Source organism: Labeo rohita, chromosome 20 (genome assembly GCF_022985175.1).
Source record: "Labeo rohita strain BAU-BD-2019 chromosome 20, IGBB_LRoh.1.0, whole genome shotgun sequence".
Lineage (NCBI taxonomy): Eukaryota > Metazoa > Chordata > Actinopteri > Cypriniformes > Cyprinidae > Labeo > Labeo rohita.
Window position 1 is genome coordinate 10,399,670 of NC_066888.1, and position 18,411 is coordinate 10,418,080.

Genomic DNA, 18,411 nt, shown 5'->3' on the forward strand with positions numbered 1-18,411 from the left:
AACATTTTAATCGACTGACAGCACTAATTTAAATAAAGATTTTTGAAATGAAGCCATTAAGATTATGTTATCCAAGTTATGTTATGTCTTATCCAAGCCTTATAATGGCAGTGAATGGGTGTTGAGATTTTGAAGTCCAATAAAGTGCATCCACCCATCATAAAAAGTGCTCCACACAGCACTGTGGGGTTAATAAAGGCCTTCTCAAGTAAATCAATGCGTTAGTGTAAGAAAAACCTCCACATTTAAAACGGTATAAACCGTAATCTCTAGCTTCTGTTAAGTGTCATACATACGTTCACGAGAGAGTGGCCTTCCAGTGGATGACGCAGGATGTAGGCGTAGTGTACGCTCCGGTGAGAATATGCTAGTGTTATGAAAACTAAGTTTTGGTTACAGCAAAGAAAAACCAGTCTCCTCTTGTCTAATATCAAAATCCTGCAGCATTTTTCTTTACAAATCCTTGTTTTGTGCTTTTAAATCATGACCAGTGTTTTGTTTTGCTCTCTCCTTTGTGCTTCTGCATTTGACGCCATGACCGCCTATGTCCTACATCATCCACAGGAATGTCATTCTCGTGAACGCGAGTACAACAGTTAACAGAAGCTAGAGATTTTGACTTATAAAGTTGTAAATATGGATATTTTTCCTATTAAAATACATCACTTCGCTTCTGAAGGCCTTTAGCAACCCCTGGAGTTGTGTGGAGTACTTTTATGTTGACCCCTGCACGGGTCTCAAATATAGGCCCTAGCCCTGCCCTGCCCGGAGACACTCAGGCCCTAGCCCAGCCCTTGTCTGACAGCTTATCAGAATTCTTGGCCAGAGTCCGACCCGAGCCCATCTTTTTCCACTTCTCCCAAAACTTAGCTTACACTACAGTTTCAGCAATTAAAGTAGTTCAATTTTTGTATGGAATGGCAGAGTTGTTATATAAGGTCATTTAGAAAAAAGCATTTTTTTGTTCGTTAAATATAAGTTTATGTTTTTTAAAGTAATGACCAAGTGGCTAGCGGCAGCCAGTGACTTGATCATAGTCATTTTTTCCTTCTCAATTGAGAAGAGATTTAAATCATCAAAGCTTGCCTAAAATAAAATCTATAGATATAAAACAGTTCAAACATCTAACAATGCTAGTTTAAACGTTAAACCTAGATAAATGCCCTCTGCGGTTAGGACCTAAGATCTGCCTACTGAGTCTTACACAGGAACTCCCTTGTGGTTTTAAAGGTACTTAGCTCTTGCAAATATTGTTACATTGTGCTCGCAAGTGTATTTTGTTGCAGTGGATAACGACCACAACCCCTTCGGTGGCCCAGTGGATAAGTATTGTTAAGGGAATTATTCCTAACGAAGCCTATTCCACAGTACTGAGAGATAACCCCTTTAAGTTTCATAGGATTTGGGACCCCTTTCTTAAATTTCTAGGCGTAGAGGCGGAATATATGTTATCCCTGGGAGTGAAAAATCTAGCGTGGAAGTGATAGAGATGAAGTTGAGTGACAACCCCGCCATCTTTTTTTTTTAAATGTGTCTATATTCAGATGTATGTAGACGGATTTATGAGTACCTGTGGGTACTTAGACATGCATATACCTTAAATATTTCTTTGTATGTATAGGTATATATGTGTGTATATGTATATATAACAAGAGCTGTATAATGTAAAGTTGTATAATATCTGTGATATCTCACTCTCTGTATTTTGTGGGCTTGTTTTTATTTTGTTGCATTATTATTTTAAATTATTCCTGTAATTGCCTAAGAAACTGCAAAAAAAAAAAAAAAAAAAAAAAAACTAGATAAATGTGTGCTATTAGGCACATATACAATCATTTGTGTGAAGAGTGGAGGCTAAAGCGCACTTTGCAGGACATGTAGGCGTCAGCGTGATCATTTGCATTTTTTCAGTGGAAACAATTTAAAATATGCCATCATTTTTGCTCATAAAGATAAGAGTAATACATCAGTCGGACCTGTAAAAGGTCTACTTTTATTTGTGTGCATGCACAATATCCATAAAACATTGTGCTTTTATAAAATAAAGAAAACAAACATGATGCACTCTCTGCCGTCTCAGTCTTGAACAGGAGCGCTTCACAAAAATGAACCGGAACTACATGCAATTATGCACTGAAGGCATGCTCGCTGCTGCTGACGGGTCACTAAACACTAAACACTGTCCGAGCCGCTCTTGATAGTCACAGGAGCCTGGTCTTGTGTTGTTTCCATCAGTGCGGCAATTTTTTTTAACATCACCATAATTGATGAATGCCTAAAACAGGCCCGTTGCCGGCCCACGTCTGAACTATGACGTGAAAATTGGCCCAAAACCCGGCCCTACGGGCGTTAAGTAGTCGGGGCCCCTAGGACCCGGGCTAACATGCAGTGCTCTACTTTTATGATAGATGGACGCACTTTATTGGACTTCAAAATCTCATCAGCCATTCACTGCAATTATAAAGCCTAGATGTTTTTTTTAATATAACTCCAGCTATATTTATCTGAAAGAAGAAAGTCATATACACCTACAATGGCTTGAGGGTGAGTCAATCATAGGGTAATTTTCATTTTTGGGTGAACTATCCCTTTAAAGGGATAGCGTCAGCCAATTCACTAAAAAGGTCTAAATAAAAAAATTAAGAAAAAAATAAGAAAAAAAGGACATTGCTTATGAATAATTATCAATATTTTCAGTGAATAATGACTTGAATTTGAGTCTGATGCTCACACATAGCCATCATATGAATTTAGAAGACTTTGAATCAAAACAACTACATTTTATGGTGCTTTTGTGTCTTTTTCAAAGCTTGGCCATTTATTGTAATGACACAGAAAGTCGTACAGATTTAGAATGGCATCAGGGTAAATAGTTTAAAAATGGTCATTTGGGGTGAACTATTCCTTTAAGCAGCTTGTCTGAGAACGTAATTGTCTTTTTAAAGATGTTTTGACTTGTTAACAATGAATATGAATTGTTGAGTTGTACCTGGTGGAAACATTAGATAGCTGGATGTAAGAGGATATTACCACACCCACTTTGTCTTTGCTGCCCTAAGAGAGACACAGGAAGAAGTTAACCAACCGTGGCATTCCTCCAGGACGGAGTCACAGAGACAAATAATGGACTTTGTACCAAAGAATAAACTGCAATCTTTAAATCTCACTTTGCAGTGTAGCAGCAACACATTTTCAGAGTGCGCCCTAAGCCAGTTGTCCATGTTCTTACACACAGAACACAGCTGATGGAGCGATGGAGTGTGTTGCTCCGGCCAGCCCAAATCCACCACCTAAAATTCAGAAATGTGAAACAGTGTATTTTCAACTAAAAGTTTGGGGTTAGGAGGATTTTTTTTTCTTTCATTTATTCAGCAAGGCTGAAAAGTGTCTATTTTAAATAAATGCTTTTCTTTTCTTTTTCTTTTTAAACATTTTTCAAGATTCATAATAATAAGAAATGTTGCTTGAGCAGCAAATCAGCATACTAGAACAATTTCTGAAGGATCATGTGACAATGAAGACTAAAGATGCAGCTTTTCCTTCACTGAAATACATTACATTTTAAAATATATTAAAATTTTATTTTAATAATAGTGTTTAACATTATTTTATAATAATATTATATCATAATAATATTTAAGATCATTACCATTTTTATGTTATTTTGGATCAAATAAATGCAACCTTGGTGAACTTATTAAAAAAAAAAAAAACATTAAAACCAACCCAAACCTTTGAATGGACATATGCATACAATCACTTATCTGTAACAGACACACAGTTTAACTTTACCCTGTGATTCATCCTGCTGAGATCATCACTGTGTTCAGATAAGTTGATAACCTGCATGCAGAAAAATAAAGGTTTTGTTCCATGTGACCCCAACAGCAAAGGTCTGATTTACTGTCACACAATGACATCTGATTTGTTTGCTCACCATGTATCGATCAGCATGTTTGGACTGCAGCATCTGCGTGATGCTGCGCAGGTTGTGCTGGTACATCTGCTCTGTGCAGGACTGGCGGAAGGTGATGCCTATGATACGCTCTGTAATGTAGTCCAGGTCAAACTCAAATCCCTCCGCCATCACAATGGTTTTCCCTCATGGGAGGAGATCTGCAGAGAGGACGAGACTCAATAATGTGCAGGACTTTTTGAAAGCATTTGTTTTGGCATGTAAGGATGAGCAAATCTGCAAGAATCCATGAAAGATCTGCACTGGTTGAAATTACAGCCAACAGACAGTAACAGTAGGGCTTTGTCAAGCACTCAGACACTTACAATTAGACATGCAGAACTGTTTGCATCATTTAACTTATATACACTAAATATGCACTGCCGTTCAAAAGTTTGGGATTTTTAATGTTTGTTAAAGAAGTTTCTTGTGCACATCAAGGCTGTATTTATTTGATCAAAAAATAGAAAAAAACTTTAATTTTGTGAAATATTTTTGCAATTTAAAACAACAGTTTTCTATTTGAATACACTTCAAAATAAAATTTATTGCTTTGAAGCAAAGCTGAATTTTCAGCATCATTACTCCAGTCTTCAGTGTCACATGATCCTTCAGAAATCATTCTAATATGCTGATTTACAATCAATGTTGAAACAGTTGTGCCACTTAATATTTGTGAGACCTGTGATACTTTTTTTCAGGATTCTTTAATAAATAAAATGTTAAAAAGTAGTTTATTTAAAGTAAAAAAATTGTTTCAAACCTATTCAAAAGTGTGGGGTCAGTAAATTTTTTCTTTTTTTTTTTTTTTTAATTAAACGAATGCTTTCATTCATAGATGTGCTAATTGGATAAAAAGTGATAGTAAAGACTTGTATTGTTAGAAACAATTTATATTTTGGAAAAAAAAAAAATCTTTATTCATCAAAGAATCAAAGAAAAAGTATCACAGGTTCCAAAAAAATGTTAAGCAGCACAAACAGTTTTAACACTGATAACAAATCAGCATATTAGAATGATTTCTGATTTCTTGCTGCCTCACAGAAGTAAATAATATTTTAAAGTATATAAAAATAGAAAAACACTATTAGAAATTGCAATAATATTTCACAATATTACTGTTTTTTTCTGTATTTTTGATCAAATAAATACAGCCTTAACGAGCATAAGAGACTCCATTAAAAAACATTAAAAAATCTTATTGATCCCAAACTTTTGAATAGCAGGGTGAATCTTCTAGTTAAAATGTAACTTTAATATAAGTAATATAAGAAATAATTTGTAGGTTCTCTAACACATAATTTATGTATTAGTCTCACAGACAATCTAAATACACACTTTTCACACTCACTAGTTTTTAATGAATGTAAAATATTATAGTACATGCATGCAGTGAACATAGATACCTAAAGAAAGATAAAGAAATCTAACACTTTAGTCATTTTATAAAAGCCATAGTGTTATGTAGTAGAAATGAGGAGAAAAACCCCTCTTGCTAAGCCTAATTGCATAATTAGCTTTTATTATTTTATTTTATTTTATTTAGTTTTATTATTTTATTTTAATTTTATTTTATTATTTTATTTGCATAATTTGACAAAATTACAGCTTGACTAGAAAAATTTAAATCATAGCTAACTTGATTTTTCTTCATTCTCTTCAGACATCAAGTCTCATATTAGATCTCAAGCATGCCATAACAAAGTTTGTATACATATGTAAATTATTATTTATAAAATAAATATCAAACTTATGATTATTAGTTATAGTTTTTTTTGGTGTTACAGCTAATATTTATTAGCTATTAACCAGTTTTTGAAATAAATAAATAAATAAATAGAAATCAAAACTCACAAAGGTTTAAAAAAAAAAAAAAAAATACAGTAAAAACAGTAATATTGACAAATATTATTGCAATTTGAAATATCTGTGTTTTATTTAAATATATTTAGGGGCCGAAACCCTATTGTAATTGTTAGAATGACCAAGGATCAGCAATCTCCACGTAAAACTGATTGGGCAGACCAAACCTTCAGTCGCAGAGACTTAAAACTTGGAAGGATGGTAGTACTTACACCGCCTACAAAGTCACCAAAGCTCGCCCCAATTGGCCGGACAGGGTTGCTACAGCAATCAAAAGTACGGAATTGCACATAATTTTGGGGTATTTTGCATTTTTTTTTAAATCCTACTTTTGCAAACTAGTCCTAGATTTTTTGCCAGATCAGAACCAAACCAGTGCAGGAAGATAGAGAGCGAATATCAATAATTATCAACTTATCAATTTTAACAGAATGAGATATCTTCGCCAAACTCACAACGCGTACGTAAGAGCTTAATCTGAGGTCACGTGAAAAACAAACAAAAAATAGCTGAGCTTCGCCACTTGGTGGTGCTATAAGAGGGAAAAGAACATAAAAACGACCATAACTATGCAACCATTTGTCCTATTGACGTGTAAATTGGTAAGCACAGTCTTGGCCCAAAGTGTCTATAAGGACATTTGTATATCTCAAAAAACATGGCCATCATAGGCAGATGAATTTTGAGCACCTATTAGACAAGGTTTACGGAGGCTGATCAGAACAGAACTTGGTGGGCCTTTTTGGCTTTTGGCCTTAAAGGTCTGTGAGAAATCTGAAAGAAATCGGCCATTTTTCAGGGGCGTAAACGATTGTACATTGGGTGATTTTTCACACGTACACACGATATTCATATCATACGATAGATGTTCTTATTCTGAACAACTTTGCCTCAAGAACCCCTGCTGTCAATCAAACCGTTGGTTAAATCATTGAGAAAAGGTGAAAAACCTACTTTTGCAAATGAGTCCTAGGTTTTTCGTTATCTGGAAAAAACACTGCAGTACAGTTATCTGGGCTCTCTAGGTCAATACTGGTTAAAAAATTGTACCCTCTGAGAAGCTATAACGGGGCCGTTCAGATAAGGGGCCTGTCTAAATATACCTCAAAGCATATAAAGCCTAAACGAAAACTCAAAACTTCACAAAACCTGGTGAGTATATGCGACTGGTGATTCTAAACAAGCATGCTAAGTTTTAGGATTGGACCACAGCTGGTACTATAATGGTCATAAACTTTTAAAAAAAGCATCATATTTATACGGTAAATTACTTGGATTTGCAAAAAAATGATTTAGGTCGTTACAGCCTTGATAAATAATATGTAATGTCTTTTTCATATGTGCTTAAATGACTTAAAGCGCTTGAACCCTGGTAATCGCTGCTTGCAGCTTTATTTTAAAATGTAATTTATTCCTGTGAATGCAAAGCTGAATTTTCAGTCTCACATGATCCTTCAGAAATCATTCTAATATGCTGATTTGAAGCTCAAGAAACATTTCTTATTATTAATGTTGAAAACTATTGTATAATAGTTAATATTTTTGTGGAAATGAAATAACTTTTCAGTATTCTTTTAGTAAAAGAAATTTCTAACAACGTAAAGGTCATTTCATCTGAATGTCTGACCCGTTTTAATTAAAACATTAGGTCACAATTTATTTTATGGTCCAGTTCTCACTATTAACTAACTATTAACTACAACTTTTGTCTCAATAAACTCCTAATCACTGCTTATTAATAGTTAGAAAGGTATAGTTGTTAGGTTTATATATTGGATAGGATTAAGGATGTGTAGTATGTTCATGTTCATGCCGAATATATGCTTTATTAATACTGATAAATGGCCAATAAACTAGTAATATGCATGCTAATAAGCCATGTTAATAGTGAGAATTGGTCCCTATGCTAAAGTGTTACCAAAAAGTATTAATTTCTTGTTTTCTTAAAAGACCTTGACCTTATTTAAACGGTAGGGTACATAAAGGACATTTGAAAAATGGAAAAAGAACAAATAAATAAAGAAGATACTTTATAACGGGATATATTGACTTCAGGAAATCAGAGAGAACATAAGCAATGTCTCAAAGACATTAACAGCCAAACATTAATAGCAGCATTTGAAAATCTATGCACAAAGGAAACTGAAACCACAGCCTGATTAAGCAGCAATAGTTCCTTCATCTAGGACTCACAAGTCACAAGATACAAATATACTTTTGTTCTGACACATTCTCTTTCACTTCAAGGACGCTTCCTGTATTCTTTTAATTTAGTATCTGGCTACATTTCAAATCACATGTCAGCTGAGTCAAAAATAATGATTTACAAATAAATTACAGTTCGTTTTTTATTGCCTGTCCCCTAATTTCTGACCCCTTAAACACGTGCAGTGCTCAAAACCACACAGCTTCCGATACATAAACACATGACAGCCTTCAGGTCTCTTAAGTGACATTGTCTGACCCCTGGCATGTGATAGTGGAAAGGCAAAACAGATCATTGAACTGAAGTCAGACTCAAAATTACCCAGTTTCTTTGTAAGCTGTCCTGACAAAAGTGGACACACCTATTGACAACACATAAAGAGACAGAGAGGACTTTGCTTCTCCTTTCTATTTAAGTCTCAGTATAAATACCTGCTTCTGAACGTGCCAATTCTTCACATCAAGCAAAGCTTTATTGCAAAATAAATATAATATAACCTTATACTTGATATAAAGGTGCTGTTAAACACAGCTGATCTGCTCACCACATTCCCTGTTCACACCGGATCAGATTTCCTAAAGTTCAGCCACCTTCACTTTCAGCATTGCACACCTACACCATGTGCTCCATCTGTCAGCGTACGTGCGTCTGGTCACTTATCTACAGTATGTTTAATCCTTAACCTGTGTTTAACCTTCAACCTCCAAATAGATCCATTAAAAAGGACACAAAAACACAAATGACATACCGACAGCTCACCTGAGTGCTGTCGTCACCAAACATACATATATAGAAACAGCTGAAAAAACTCACCCGTCTGTCCAAGTGGAAACCTCCTCTTAGTACTCTTCTGAATGCCTGTGAACGCGAAAAGAGAAAAGAAATGCAGCGAAAGGCTTTCTCTGAGCTCACATGTACTTTGGCCGTGGTGGCGTATGTGCGTGTGACCGCCGGTTGTCAGCACTTGCTGTGTGGTAAGCATGAGTAAAGAAACGTTACCAGGGGAACACACCTCCCTATTACAAAGGAAAAAGCCCTGAGTCACACAAAGGATATATGATGTAGTAATGTCTAGATACTTCTTTTTTTTTTTTGCATATTGGAAAGGCCAGATCTGACACCGAACAGATTGCATCATTAAAACACACACAATTAGCATAGTAATCCATTGATTTCTAAATAATTAATCAAAGTATGTATGCTCACGTACGTCTTCTTCCATCAATAGACTGTAACTGGGTCATAATGGTTAAATATTACCAGAATGTGTATTTTAGATTCCTGCTGTATCTAGACTTCAATCACAAACCGAAAAACAGTTTTGAAGGAGTGTGACAACAGAAGCTTCACCAAACAGTGGAAACATTAATTTTTTTGTGTTAAAAATATATATATTTTTAGCTGTCAGAAAAATGTGAGGCACTTTTCACTGATATTTATTTCGAAACAGCAGCGTAACCATAGGGAATCTTTAAAATCATTTTTATTAACGTGTAGAAAAAGCTTACATAATAAGTTTTGTATAATGAATGCTAAAATCACATTCAGCAGTGAGGCTATTTAAGGTCATGCATCATAGTAAAGGTAAGGTCAGACTAAGGGGCCAAAAGTGCATGTGTATCTGCTGCCCCCTTTTGGACAATCAGTCAGAAAAGAAAAAATAAATAAACTGAAAGTTAAAAAAACAAAAACAAAAACATCATTTACTCACTCTAATGTCATTCCATAACTATATGACTCACTGTCTTTTGCAGAATGCAAAACAGTATTGTCAACTTAGAAATTTTGTTGCTAGATTTAGCAACTTTTCAGACTGGTCTAGCAGGTTTTTTCTCAAAACAAGCAACAAATGTAGCTATTTTTAAAATGAATTTAGCAACTTTTGAAAAGTGGATCAAATGATAAAAAGGCATACATTTTCCCAACATTTTCCCTCTAAATTATGTGCATTAATGTGCAACTGTTCAGTAATTCAGTGTAGTATTTAAATATGAAAATGTCTTATCTTAAAAATGTGTCATGTTTATATTACTTTTACTTTTTGAATTTGAAGATCAGTGTAAATTTAACTTATTTTGTCTTCTGGGAAACATGTAAGTAGCTTCTGAAGGCCAGTACTAAATGAAAAAATATATATATTTAGGCAAAATAAGGAAAATGTACACATACATTTTGCATACTCTGCAAGGTTATGTAAACTTTTGAATTCAACTGTATATATTAAATTTATATTATTTTATGAACAAATCCAAATGAACACTTTGAATCATAAATAGTGTATTTTATGCAATGAATCGGCTTTGGGTCATGGTTACATAATGACGTCATCGTCCAATGACATCACAACATCATTTAACAACTTTTAGCAACAAATCAAACTGCTTTTAGCAACATTCCTTGAAAAGAAAAGTTGGCAACGCTGATGCAAAAAGAGATATTTTGAAGACCTTTGGTAACAAACCATTTTTGTAAGATCTCAAATTTGTACATTCTACAGAAGAAAGAAAGAAGGTTAGGTTTAAAGTTGAGTAAATGTGAATTTAGATTTTTGTGTTATTTTTTATTTTAATTTCTCTTGTGTGAACTAAATTTTCAGCATGACTAAATATTCAAAGCCAAATTCTGTGAAGTCAAAACCCAAAGCCTAGCTCACCATAGGTTCCATCAAGATTTTTCTATGGGTTTTTTATAATGGGGTATTTCAATTTATAAGTAAAACAAGGTCTGTGGTAAATATAAATTAACAATATGTGAATTTTGAAGCTATGTAAATTTTTAAAAAATGTATGTTTGATCATTATGATCATTAAGGATAAATATCTGCCAGTAGTTGACTTCAATAAAACAACCCAGAATGTTTTTTTAAAGAAGTCTTTCTCCAAAGTACAGCAAAAACAGTAATATTCTGAAATATTTGTAATATTTCAAATAACTGCTTTCTATAGTGTAACCCCATGGACAAGTATTTGTTCTTGTTTAAAAAAAAAAAAAATAATAATAATAATAATAATAATAATAATAATAATTCAAAGATTATGTACGTTTCACAGACAATCCCAGACTAAAATGCAAGTCTGAGCTGTTTTACCTGAAAGAAACTTGCACTGATTGATCTTAAAACATGGCAGTGCCTTTGTTTTGTCTCATGATGAACACCAGTAATGTTTTTGTCTTTGGAACATTTATAAAAATTAATTAAACATACTAATTGAACTATGGATTAATCCTGGCTTAGTCTAAGCCCTGTCTATGAAACCAGGCCTTAAGGCCTTCATCTGTGGAAGGGAAAAATTAAAACTTTTGAACCTTTGAATTGGTAATTACATCAGAATGCTTGGGGTGTGAGTATGTGTAATTTACATTGTAGAGCAAAATGTCAAAGTACACCAAGTAATGTTAACCACAGACCTTATTTTACTCATGAACTGAAAAACCTAATTTAAAAAAAAAATTGTAGCAAAAAGAAAAGCCACAACAAATTAGCTTTCTGGGTTTTGATGTCAACACTGCAACATTCTGTTGCGCTTTTTTCCATTAATACAGTGAATATATATTTTGCATTCACTTTTTTAATATACACTTTAAGTCAAAGGTTTTTGGACAGATTTTTATTTTTTTAAAAGAAGTCTTTTCTGCTCACCAAGGCTGCATTTATTTGATCCAAAATACAGCAAAAACAGTAATATTGTGAAATACCTTTACTATTTAAAATAATTGCTTTCTATTTGAATATATTTTAAAACATAATTTATTGCTGAGATCAAAGTTACATTTTCAGCATCATTACTACAGGCTTCAGTGTCACGTGATCCTTCAGAAATCATTCTAATATGCTGATTTGCTGTTCAAGAAAACATTTATTTGTTTGTAACAGTTGAGTACATTTTTTTCAGGATGACAGAAATCAAACTGCTATAAATTGATCAAAAATAAGATAAATGCTGTTCTTCTGCAGTTTCTATTCATCAAAGAAACCTGAAAATTCTACTCAGCTGTTTTCAACATAATAATAATAATAATAATAATAATAATAATAATAATAATAATAATAATAGTTTTTTGAACAGCAAATCAGAATATTAGAATGATTTCTGAAGGATCATTTGACTGGAATAATGATGATAAAAATTCAGCTTTGAAATTATATTTTAAAACATATTCAAATAGAAAACAGTTATTTTACATAGTAAAAAAAAGTTGTTACCGTTTGCGCTGTAATTTCAAATATCAAATAAACGCAGACTCGGTGAGTAGAAACTTCTTTTACAAAAAAAAAAAAAGAAAAAAAAAAAAAAAAAAACAACATTAAAAATCTTCCTGTCCAAAAACTTTATACAGTAATTACTCAATGTTTATTCATTTAAAAACTTCATAATCAAAACTACATTGAACTGAAGACTGAATCCCATTCAACTATAATATGCATAAAAAATTCTAAAAACAGGATTCTTTCAGCTAAAAATTTTATAAAAGTAAAAAAACAAAAATTAAAACCAGTTTATGTACATCCAGAGAGTTATGGTCCATATTTTTGCTGCACAACTCAGACATAAGTGTTAGGATCCAGAGGTGTTTCCAGATGACCTTTGGGCTGTTCTCTGCGTTCGGCTTCATAGCGGTTACGCTCCTTAAAGTAACGGCTGACATCCCGGATTGTTTTCCCCGTTAAAATGGTCCCAACAGCATACAGAATTGCGGTTATAATTCCAAACAGTGCGACAGCTGCATCCCCCCCACCTACGCTACAGTTCATCCAGGTATATCCGTTACGAGCATACAGTCGTTCACGCCGAACGCACACGTCAGTTGAGTTCACCGAGATAACGAAGTGCAGATACAAACCTACCGCAACCACATAAGCCACCGCACCAATGATTTGGAATGCAAACTGTCCAATCAGGAGCTTCCGTGGAAGCATGTGGGGGGGTTTGCTGCTGGACACTACGAATAGGAGTGAAAGTGCACCAAAGGTGAGGCTGAATGCCACACCGCCATAGACTCCTGGTGCTCTCATCTGTCCGTACTGCATGTCAAGATCACGCACCTGCTGCAGCTCCACCCCCTCAAAAGGAATTATGGCGTCAATGAAGCTTGTTCCGCCCATACCCATCGCAGACATGCCCATCTGTGACATGTGAGCGGCCACCACGCAGATAAGCACCAATGCATTGGTCAGGACGGCGCATATTAACACAATACCTGAAACAAACACAGAAACACAAGCAATGACATAAGTAACTGAAAACTTGTTCAGAGCGAGAGCTTTCTTAACTTTTTAATTCCTAAATCTCCCAAATATGATGATCATCTTGTCAGGGACCACCATTGTAAAATATTTTCAATTACAAATTTAACATTTTTATTCTGTATTAAGCTGTAAGGGTGGAGTTTCTATCCCATATATTATTAGATATATTAGACATATTAGAATATAAAATAAACAATTTTTTATAAGTAGTATGCAAAAACAGAGATTCGTTCCATAATTATTAAGCAAGCTAAATGTGAACTTGATGCTGGAAAAAGATACAATGCAAGAAAAGAAAATATTCTATCATATAAAAGTTGCAAGGAATGACATTTATTGTTGTTGAAAAATTATATTTATATTTTAATCCCAAAAAATTAAACTTTAAAAAATTATTTAAAATTATTCATTTTAATTTTTTTTAAATAAAAATGTAAATAAAAAAAATAAATAAACAGTAAGTTTACAAGTGAGTGCAGATCCTATTTTTTTCATTTGAAGTACTTAGGATCTTTTATTAAACCTTATAGATATCACAAAATTAATATTTTTAATGAATCTATTTATTATACAAACACTCCAAATTCTGTTAATGAAACAGTTTGAAAACAAGAAGTTAACTTCAAGTCAAAAAGGTTGAAAGCCACTATACACGACCAGAGAACCAGTCAAACGTTTTTGAACAGTAAGATTTTTAAAAAGCATTAAAACTTTTGACTGATAGTGCATAACACGCCCTTATTCATCCTTGGGGTCCATGGACCCTAGTTTAAAACAATCAATGTATCTGTGAGTGCCCTTAAATTACAATGTTATTGTGTACAACCAAGTATGTTTTTTTAAGTTTTTGGAAGAGAAACAAACTGTCATGTATGTGCGTCATTTTAGGAAATAACTTTTGTTTATACAAGCATGCAAATACAGGTCACCTGCTAACATAACAACAAGTCAAAAACATTTTAATATATTTACTTAGACATAAATAAAAATATATTTTAATTTTATAACATATACATTAATACACATAAACGGTAATATACTGTATATGCTATGCCTGGTGTATGTGTTCCAAGAAAGAGGAAAAATGTTACATATCTCTCATGGTTTGTAAATGAAAGATTGGTATCATCAAGCTTAAAAAAGCAAAACCGGTTAGACCAGGAGAAAGGAGGAAGGGGGTAAATACATTGTGTCATGTCAGAAGGTGTGACTTCAGCTAGACTGAAACCAGACCTGCGTGAGGGCATGTTTGAAAAAAACATCTTCCCAGTATTGACACCCAAATTCAGAGAATTACCTGAAACTAGTTTCAGACATTTTGATGCAGTTGTTTGGATACACAATTCCAATATACACACAATGTTGGTCTTTCAGTACAAAAATCATTTATGTCCATCTCTGAATGCTTACCTCTCCTGGAACAGATGTAGGAGCACTTTGACTCCTGGTATTCCTCTCGAGGAGCGCTCCTCGTATGTCTCTGAGAGCCTCTAGGGTAGTAAGGTGGCCGGCCGGACGACCTGGGTCAGATACAATTATATAAAAGATTTAAAATAACAATATTACAGTAATCCGTAATGTTATACAACATGCAAAGCATAGCCTATATTATCAAATATTCTCCACTTCATTTATTTTTTTCCTTTTTCCTTATGTGCATGTTGTTGTTTATTTAAACAAGTAGTATGTCGTCTCACCTCTCACTGCCTGACCGTCGGTCATTAGGATTATCCCGTCGGCTCCGGGGCTCTCTGTCTCGCCTCTCACTGTAGTGTCCCCCATTTCTTTCTCTCTGCGGACGGTGGTGTCTGGACGGCTGGCTCATTGCTTCATGAAGGAAAGAAGCTTTGGTGTTATGTGCTTATACCAGAGGTTTTCACATTTTACAGAAGCAGGGACCCTGGAAGCAGCCCAGAGACCCCAATATTAAAATGATGTAATACTTTTCATTAGCATACATACATTTTATGTATATATTAATCATATCCGTTTTATAGGATAAAAGTTTGATTTATCTGTGCGCAGACTCACCTTAACATCCAGGGGTCCGTAAACTGTTTTTTTTTTTTTTTGTTTTTTTTTTTTTTTTTTTTGTTTTTAAGTATCTCTATATTATTTTTTCATCATTAACAATACAGTAAACACATTCCAAAAAAGCAGACTTTTAATAATATGATATTCACAGCTGTTCTTTTAACTAAAAATGTGTTTTTCTCTTCATTCCTTTGACGCAAAGCAACCTGCGCCTCAGTATCGGTGACATTAAATGAGTTTCACTTGTCCCTTGTTTCAGCTGGCTTCAGGAAGACCATTAAACTTTCGTTTTTTCTTAACACATTTATCAAATAATGTTTATAAACACACTGAACAAACACAACTTACCTGTTTAAAGGGCGTCGATCACATTTGTTTTGGTTTTCCAAATCAAAACTCCACTTTTTCCGCCGACACGAGATTTTGACCGAACCCCGTCAGTGAAATCTCGCGATGGTTACCTATAGAATAGGTGGAGTTGGAGACAGGTGATAAGTTGGTGACAGACGCGGCAGCCCTGAAACGCAGTCAAAACTTTATTTGTACTCTCGCTTATTCGATGTACTAAACAATCCAATCCGTGATAATGGGAGCAAGGGTCACGGCACACTGCCGTCTGAGATCACAGACTTGTGTCCGCAACAGAAGTGGCTCTGTTTTGGCTCGAAACCTACGTCATTGAGGAAAGAATGGTGTTTGATTCATTCCAGAGACTCGCTTCGTTTGAATCAGTTCACTAAAAAGATTAATTCACTGATTATCTGCAAGATTAATTCATTATGCCAGCAAATAGCCAGCGTGAAGTGAGTCTTTTTCTCATGTGATTCATTTAAAAACACAGCCAACCGTAACAAGTAAAGTGAAAAGCAATAACTGAGAAAGAAGTGATGGGAAGAATCGAAGCTTTTCGAAACTTTGAATCAACTGAACCAATTGCTTTGCGAAATACGCGCGAAGCTGCACCTGCGGGTCAAAACTATGTAAATTCAGTGACGAGTGTAATTTTATTAAAATAATCTCTAAATAATTAAATAGCATTAAATATGAACGTTTTGTAAACGTGCTCTTTCATAATTTATTATGTATTATGCATATTATTATGAGTTTTTATGCAGGGTTTGACCAGCTAAATCAATTATAGGCTATTAAATATTCTAATTTTTGTTTTATGCCAGTATAAGTGTTAAAATGTATCCACCTTATTTTTCAATGCGGAGATAAACCTCTGTGCGGGACAACGTGCAGTAAACGGTAAAACTGTTTGCACTACAAACCACTGTGTTCATAATTAAAATAATACATTAAAATCATATGGTAAAATCCACCAAAACGAGCTATTTTGTACCAAAAAAAAAAAAAAAAAAAAAGATGAGACAGGAAGCCAAAACCCATCTTGTTTAGAACTGGCCACTCTTATTGAAAAAATAAAGTGGATTAATATAATTGAAAAATTAGCATTTTAAAATAATTAGACACAAAACTATCAACGAACCATCGGGAATTTTGAAATGAATCACGTGTCTGGGCGAGTTTGAGGCAAGCTCCGAGAAAAATGGTTTGAGGAGATTTGTTTTTTAACACTAATTTAACCATAATAAACGTTTACCCACAAATGTCAACAAGATAGAATATAAATTACGAACAGCATCTCAAAATACTTATACATGGAGGACTCGTTTACAGTGTTGCCAACTAATTTTCAGATAAAGTTGCTAAAGGAAGGTCGATTTGTTGCTAAAAGTTGCTAAATGATGTTGTGACATCACGACGCAAAGTTGTCACAACATCAAATCTCAACAACAACAACAACAAAAGTAAAATAATATGCGTAATATAATGTCAACATATAAATAACTGTATTTTTAAATACACTGAATTATTGAACACACATTTTTGAATGAATACAATTTAAGTTTTTTCTTCTAATAGTAAACTAATAATACTACAAGTTCTCAATAATTCTGCTTTAAGCAGTGTATTAGTAGTTAGTTAGTTTGCTACACTCTAAGAAAAATCTGTAAAATAGGGCACAATCTACTATGTTAATATGAAATATATATATATATATATATATATATATTTTTTTTTTTTTTTTTTTAATTATGCATGGTGGTTATAGGATTCCAATGGATAATGGATAATGTCCTGGAAAATTACCAGTATATTTTCCATTAACTGATCAACAATCGCAGGTACAAAGTGTATCATAAATGAACAATTATTATTATTATTATTAAATTGAACAATTGCAAAGAGCAGCAAAGTCGCGTGATGTGTGTACTGCTAGGCATCTTTAGTTTCCTCTTTCTGTGTAATTTGAATGGAAAATATGTGCCTTTTTATTGTCTAAGTCACTTATCAAAAGTTGCTAAAAGTTGCCAAATAAATTTTAAAAATTGCTAAATTTATTGCTAGGTGCTGTTGGAAGAAAAAGTTGTTAGGGTAGTCTGAAAAGTTGCTAAATTTAGCAACAAAATTGCTAGGTTGGCAACACTGCTCGTTTAATCCAGTTGCTTCAAGTGCTGGAACTAAAAAAGGGGGCGTGTTCGTACAGCAGATCCAACCAATCAATTGCGCCCTTAAGGCCCGTACTCGAATGCTATTTGCTTGTGCTATAGTCAATTACTGTACTGTGACGAAAAATAACAATTACAGTTGTAAACATAGAGGCAAAGCAAAAGAGAAAGAAAGAAAAAGAAAAACAGGATAATAACAGAAAACATAAATTATGTACATTTCCCCCTATTTTCTTTTGAACAGTCAAACAGCCACTGAACCGTAAACCTCAGTGAACCGAATGAAGGAAGATTCGTTCACTTAAAAGATTCGTTGAAAACGCTGAATCGCTTACAAACGAAACAGTTGAAGTAGGTTGTCGCCCGAGGCTCCAACCTCCTGGAATGTGGTAATAAAAGAAAATTAGGTCGTTTATATGCGTATTATGCAACAATGTGTCAATGTCAACTGTATCTCCCACAGCACGAAATAAACTCTCAGCTGAATAAGTGTCTTCAGACGAAGACACTGTAACGTCTTTATATATGAGTTCCTATTATAATAGGCCTATAAAAGAATAAATTAATACTGTGGGGGTTGTTGCAATAG

General features: G+C 33.9%; 2 protein-coding genes across 5 annotated transcripts in view; both read right to left on the bottom strand.

The window, feature by feature from the left end:
- si:ch211-191a24.3 (tensin-3) overlaps window positions 1-8,990 on the bottom strand; it is a 59,909-nt gene extending 50,919 nt beyond the window's left edge. For 2 of the 3 annotated variants that reach the window (XM_051139463.1, XM_051139461.1), the window contains exons 1-5: window positions 8,838-8,990; window positions 3,938-4,116; window positions 3,793-3,843; window positions 3,168-3,290; window positions 2,990-3,054 (exon numbers count right to left, since the gene is read on the bottom strand). In XM_051139463.1, coding sequence (XP_050995420.1) covers window positions 2,990-3,054; window positions 3,168-3,290; window positions 3,793-3,843; window positions 3,938-4,087 — 389 coding nt within the window. In that variant the 5' untranslated portion in view covers window positions 4,088-4,116; window positions 8,838-8,990. Of the gene's footprint in view, window positions 1-2,989; window positions 3,055-3,167; window positions 3,291-3,792; window positions 3,844-3,937; window positions 4,117-8,568; window positions 8,723-8,837 lie in introns of those variants that run through there. The other variant, XM_051139462.1, reaches the window with a different exon arrangement.
- A 3,307-nt stretch (window positions 8,991-12,297) lies between these two features.
- si:ch211-191a24.4 (uncharacterized protein LOC100150331 homolog) lies at window positions 12,298-16,127 on the bottom strand. Of its 2 annotated transcripts, none has more exons than XM_051139480.1 (4): window positions 15,655-16,127; window positions 14,970-15,172; window positions 14,683-14,792; window positions 12,298-13,223 (listed from the first exon to the last, which is right to left on the bottom strand). In XM_051139480.1, the coding sequence occupies exons 2-4, from the start codon at window positions 15,095-15,097 to the stop codon at window positions 12,568-12,570; spliced, it is 894 nt and encodes a 297-aa protein (XP_050995437.1). In that variant the 5' UTR covers window positions 15,098-15,172; window positions 15,655-16,127; the 3' UTR covers window positions 12,298-12,567. The 2 variants fall into 2 exon arrangements, with proteins under 2 accessions (XP_050995437.1, XP_050995436.1); XM_051139479.1 differs by having other exon boundaries at window positions 14,970-15,099; window positions 15,655-16,126.
- Window positions 16,128-18,411: the final 2,284 nt, after the last annotated feature.

Bases quoted from the DNA above. Each gene is read 5' to 3' on its own strand.
- si:ch211-191a24.4 (XM_051139480.1), bottom strand. From the start codon at position 15,097: ATGAGCCAGCCGTCCAGACACCACCGTCCGCAGAGAGAAAGAAATGGG. The intron at 14,793-14,969 runs GTGAGACGACAT...TATCTGACCCAG, and splicing joins CGACGGTCAGGCAGTGAGAG to GTCGTCCGGCCGGCCACCTT. The intron at 13,224-14,682 runs GTAAGCATTCAG...TGTTTGTTTCAG, and splicing joins CTACATCTGTTCCAGGAGAG to GTATTGTGTTAATATGCGCC.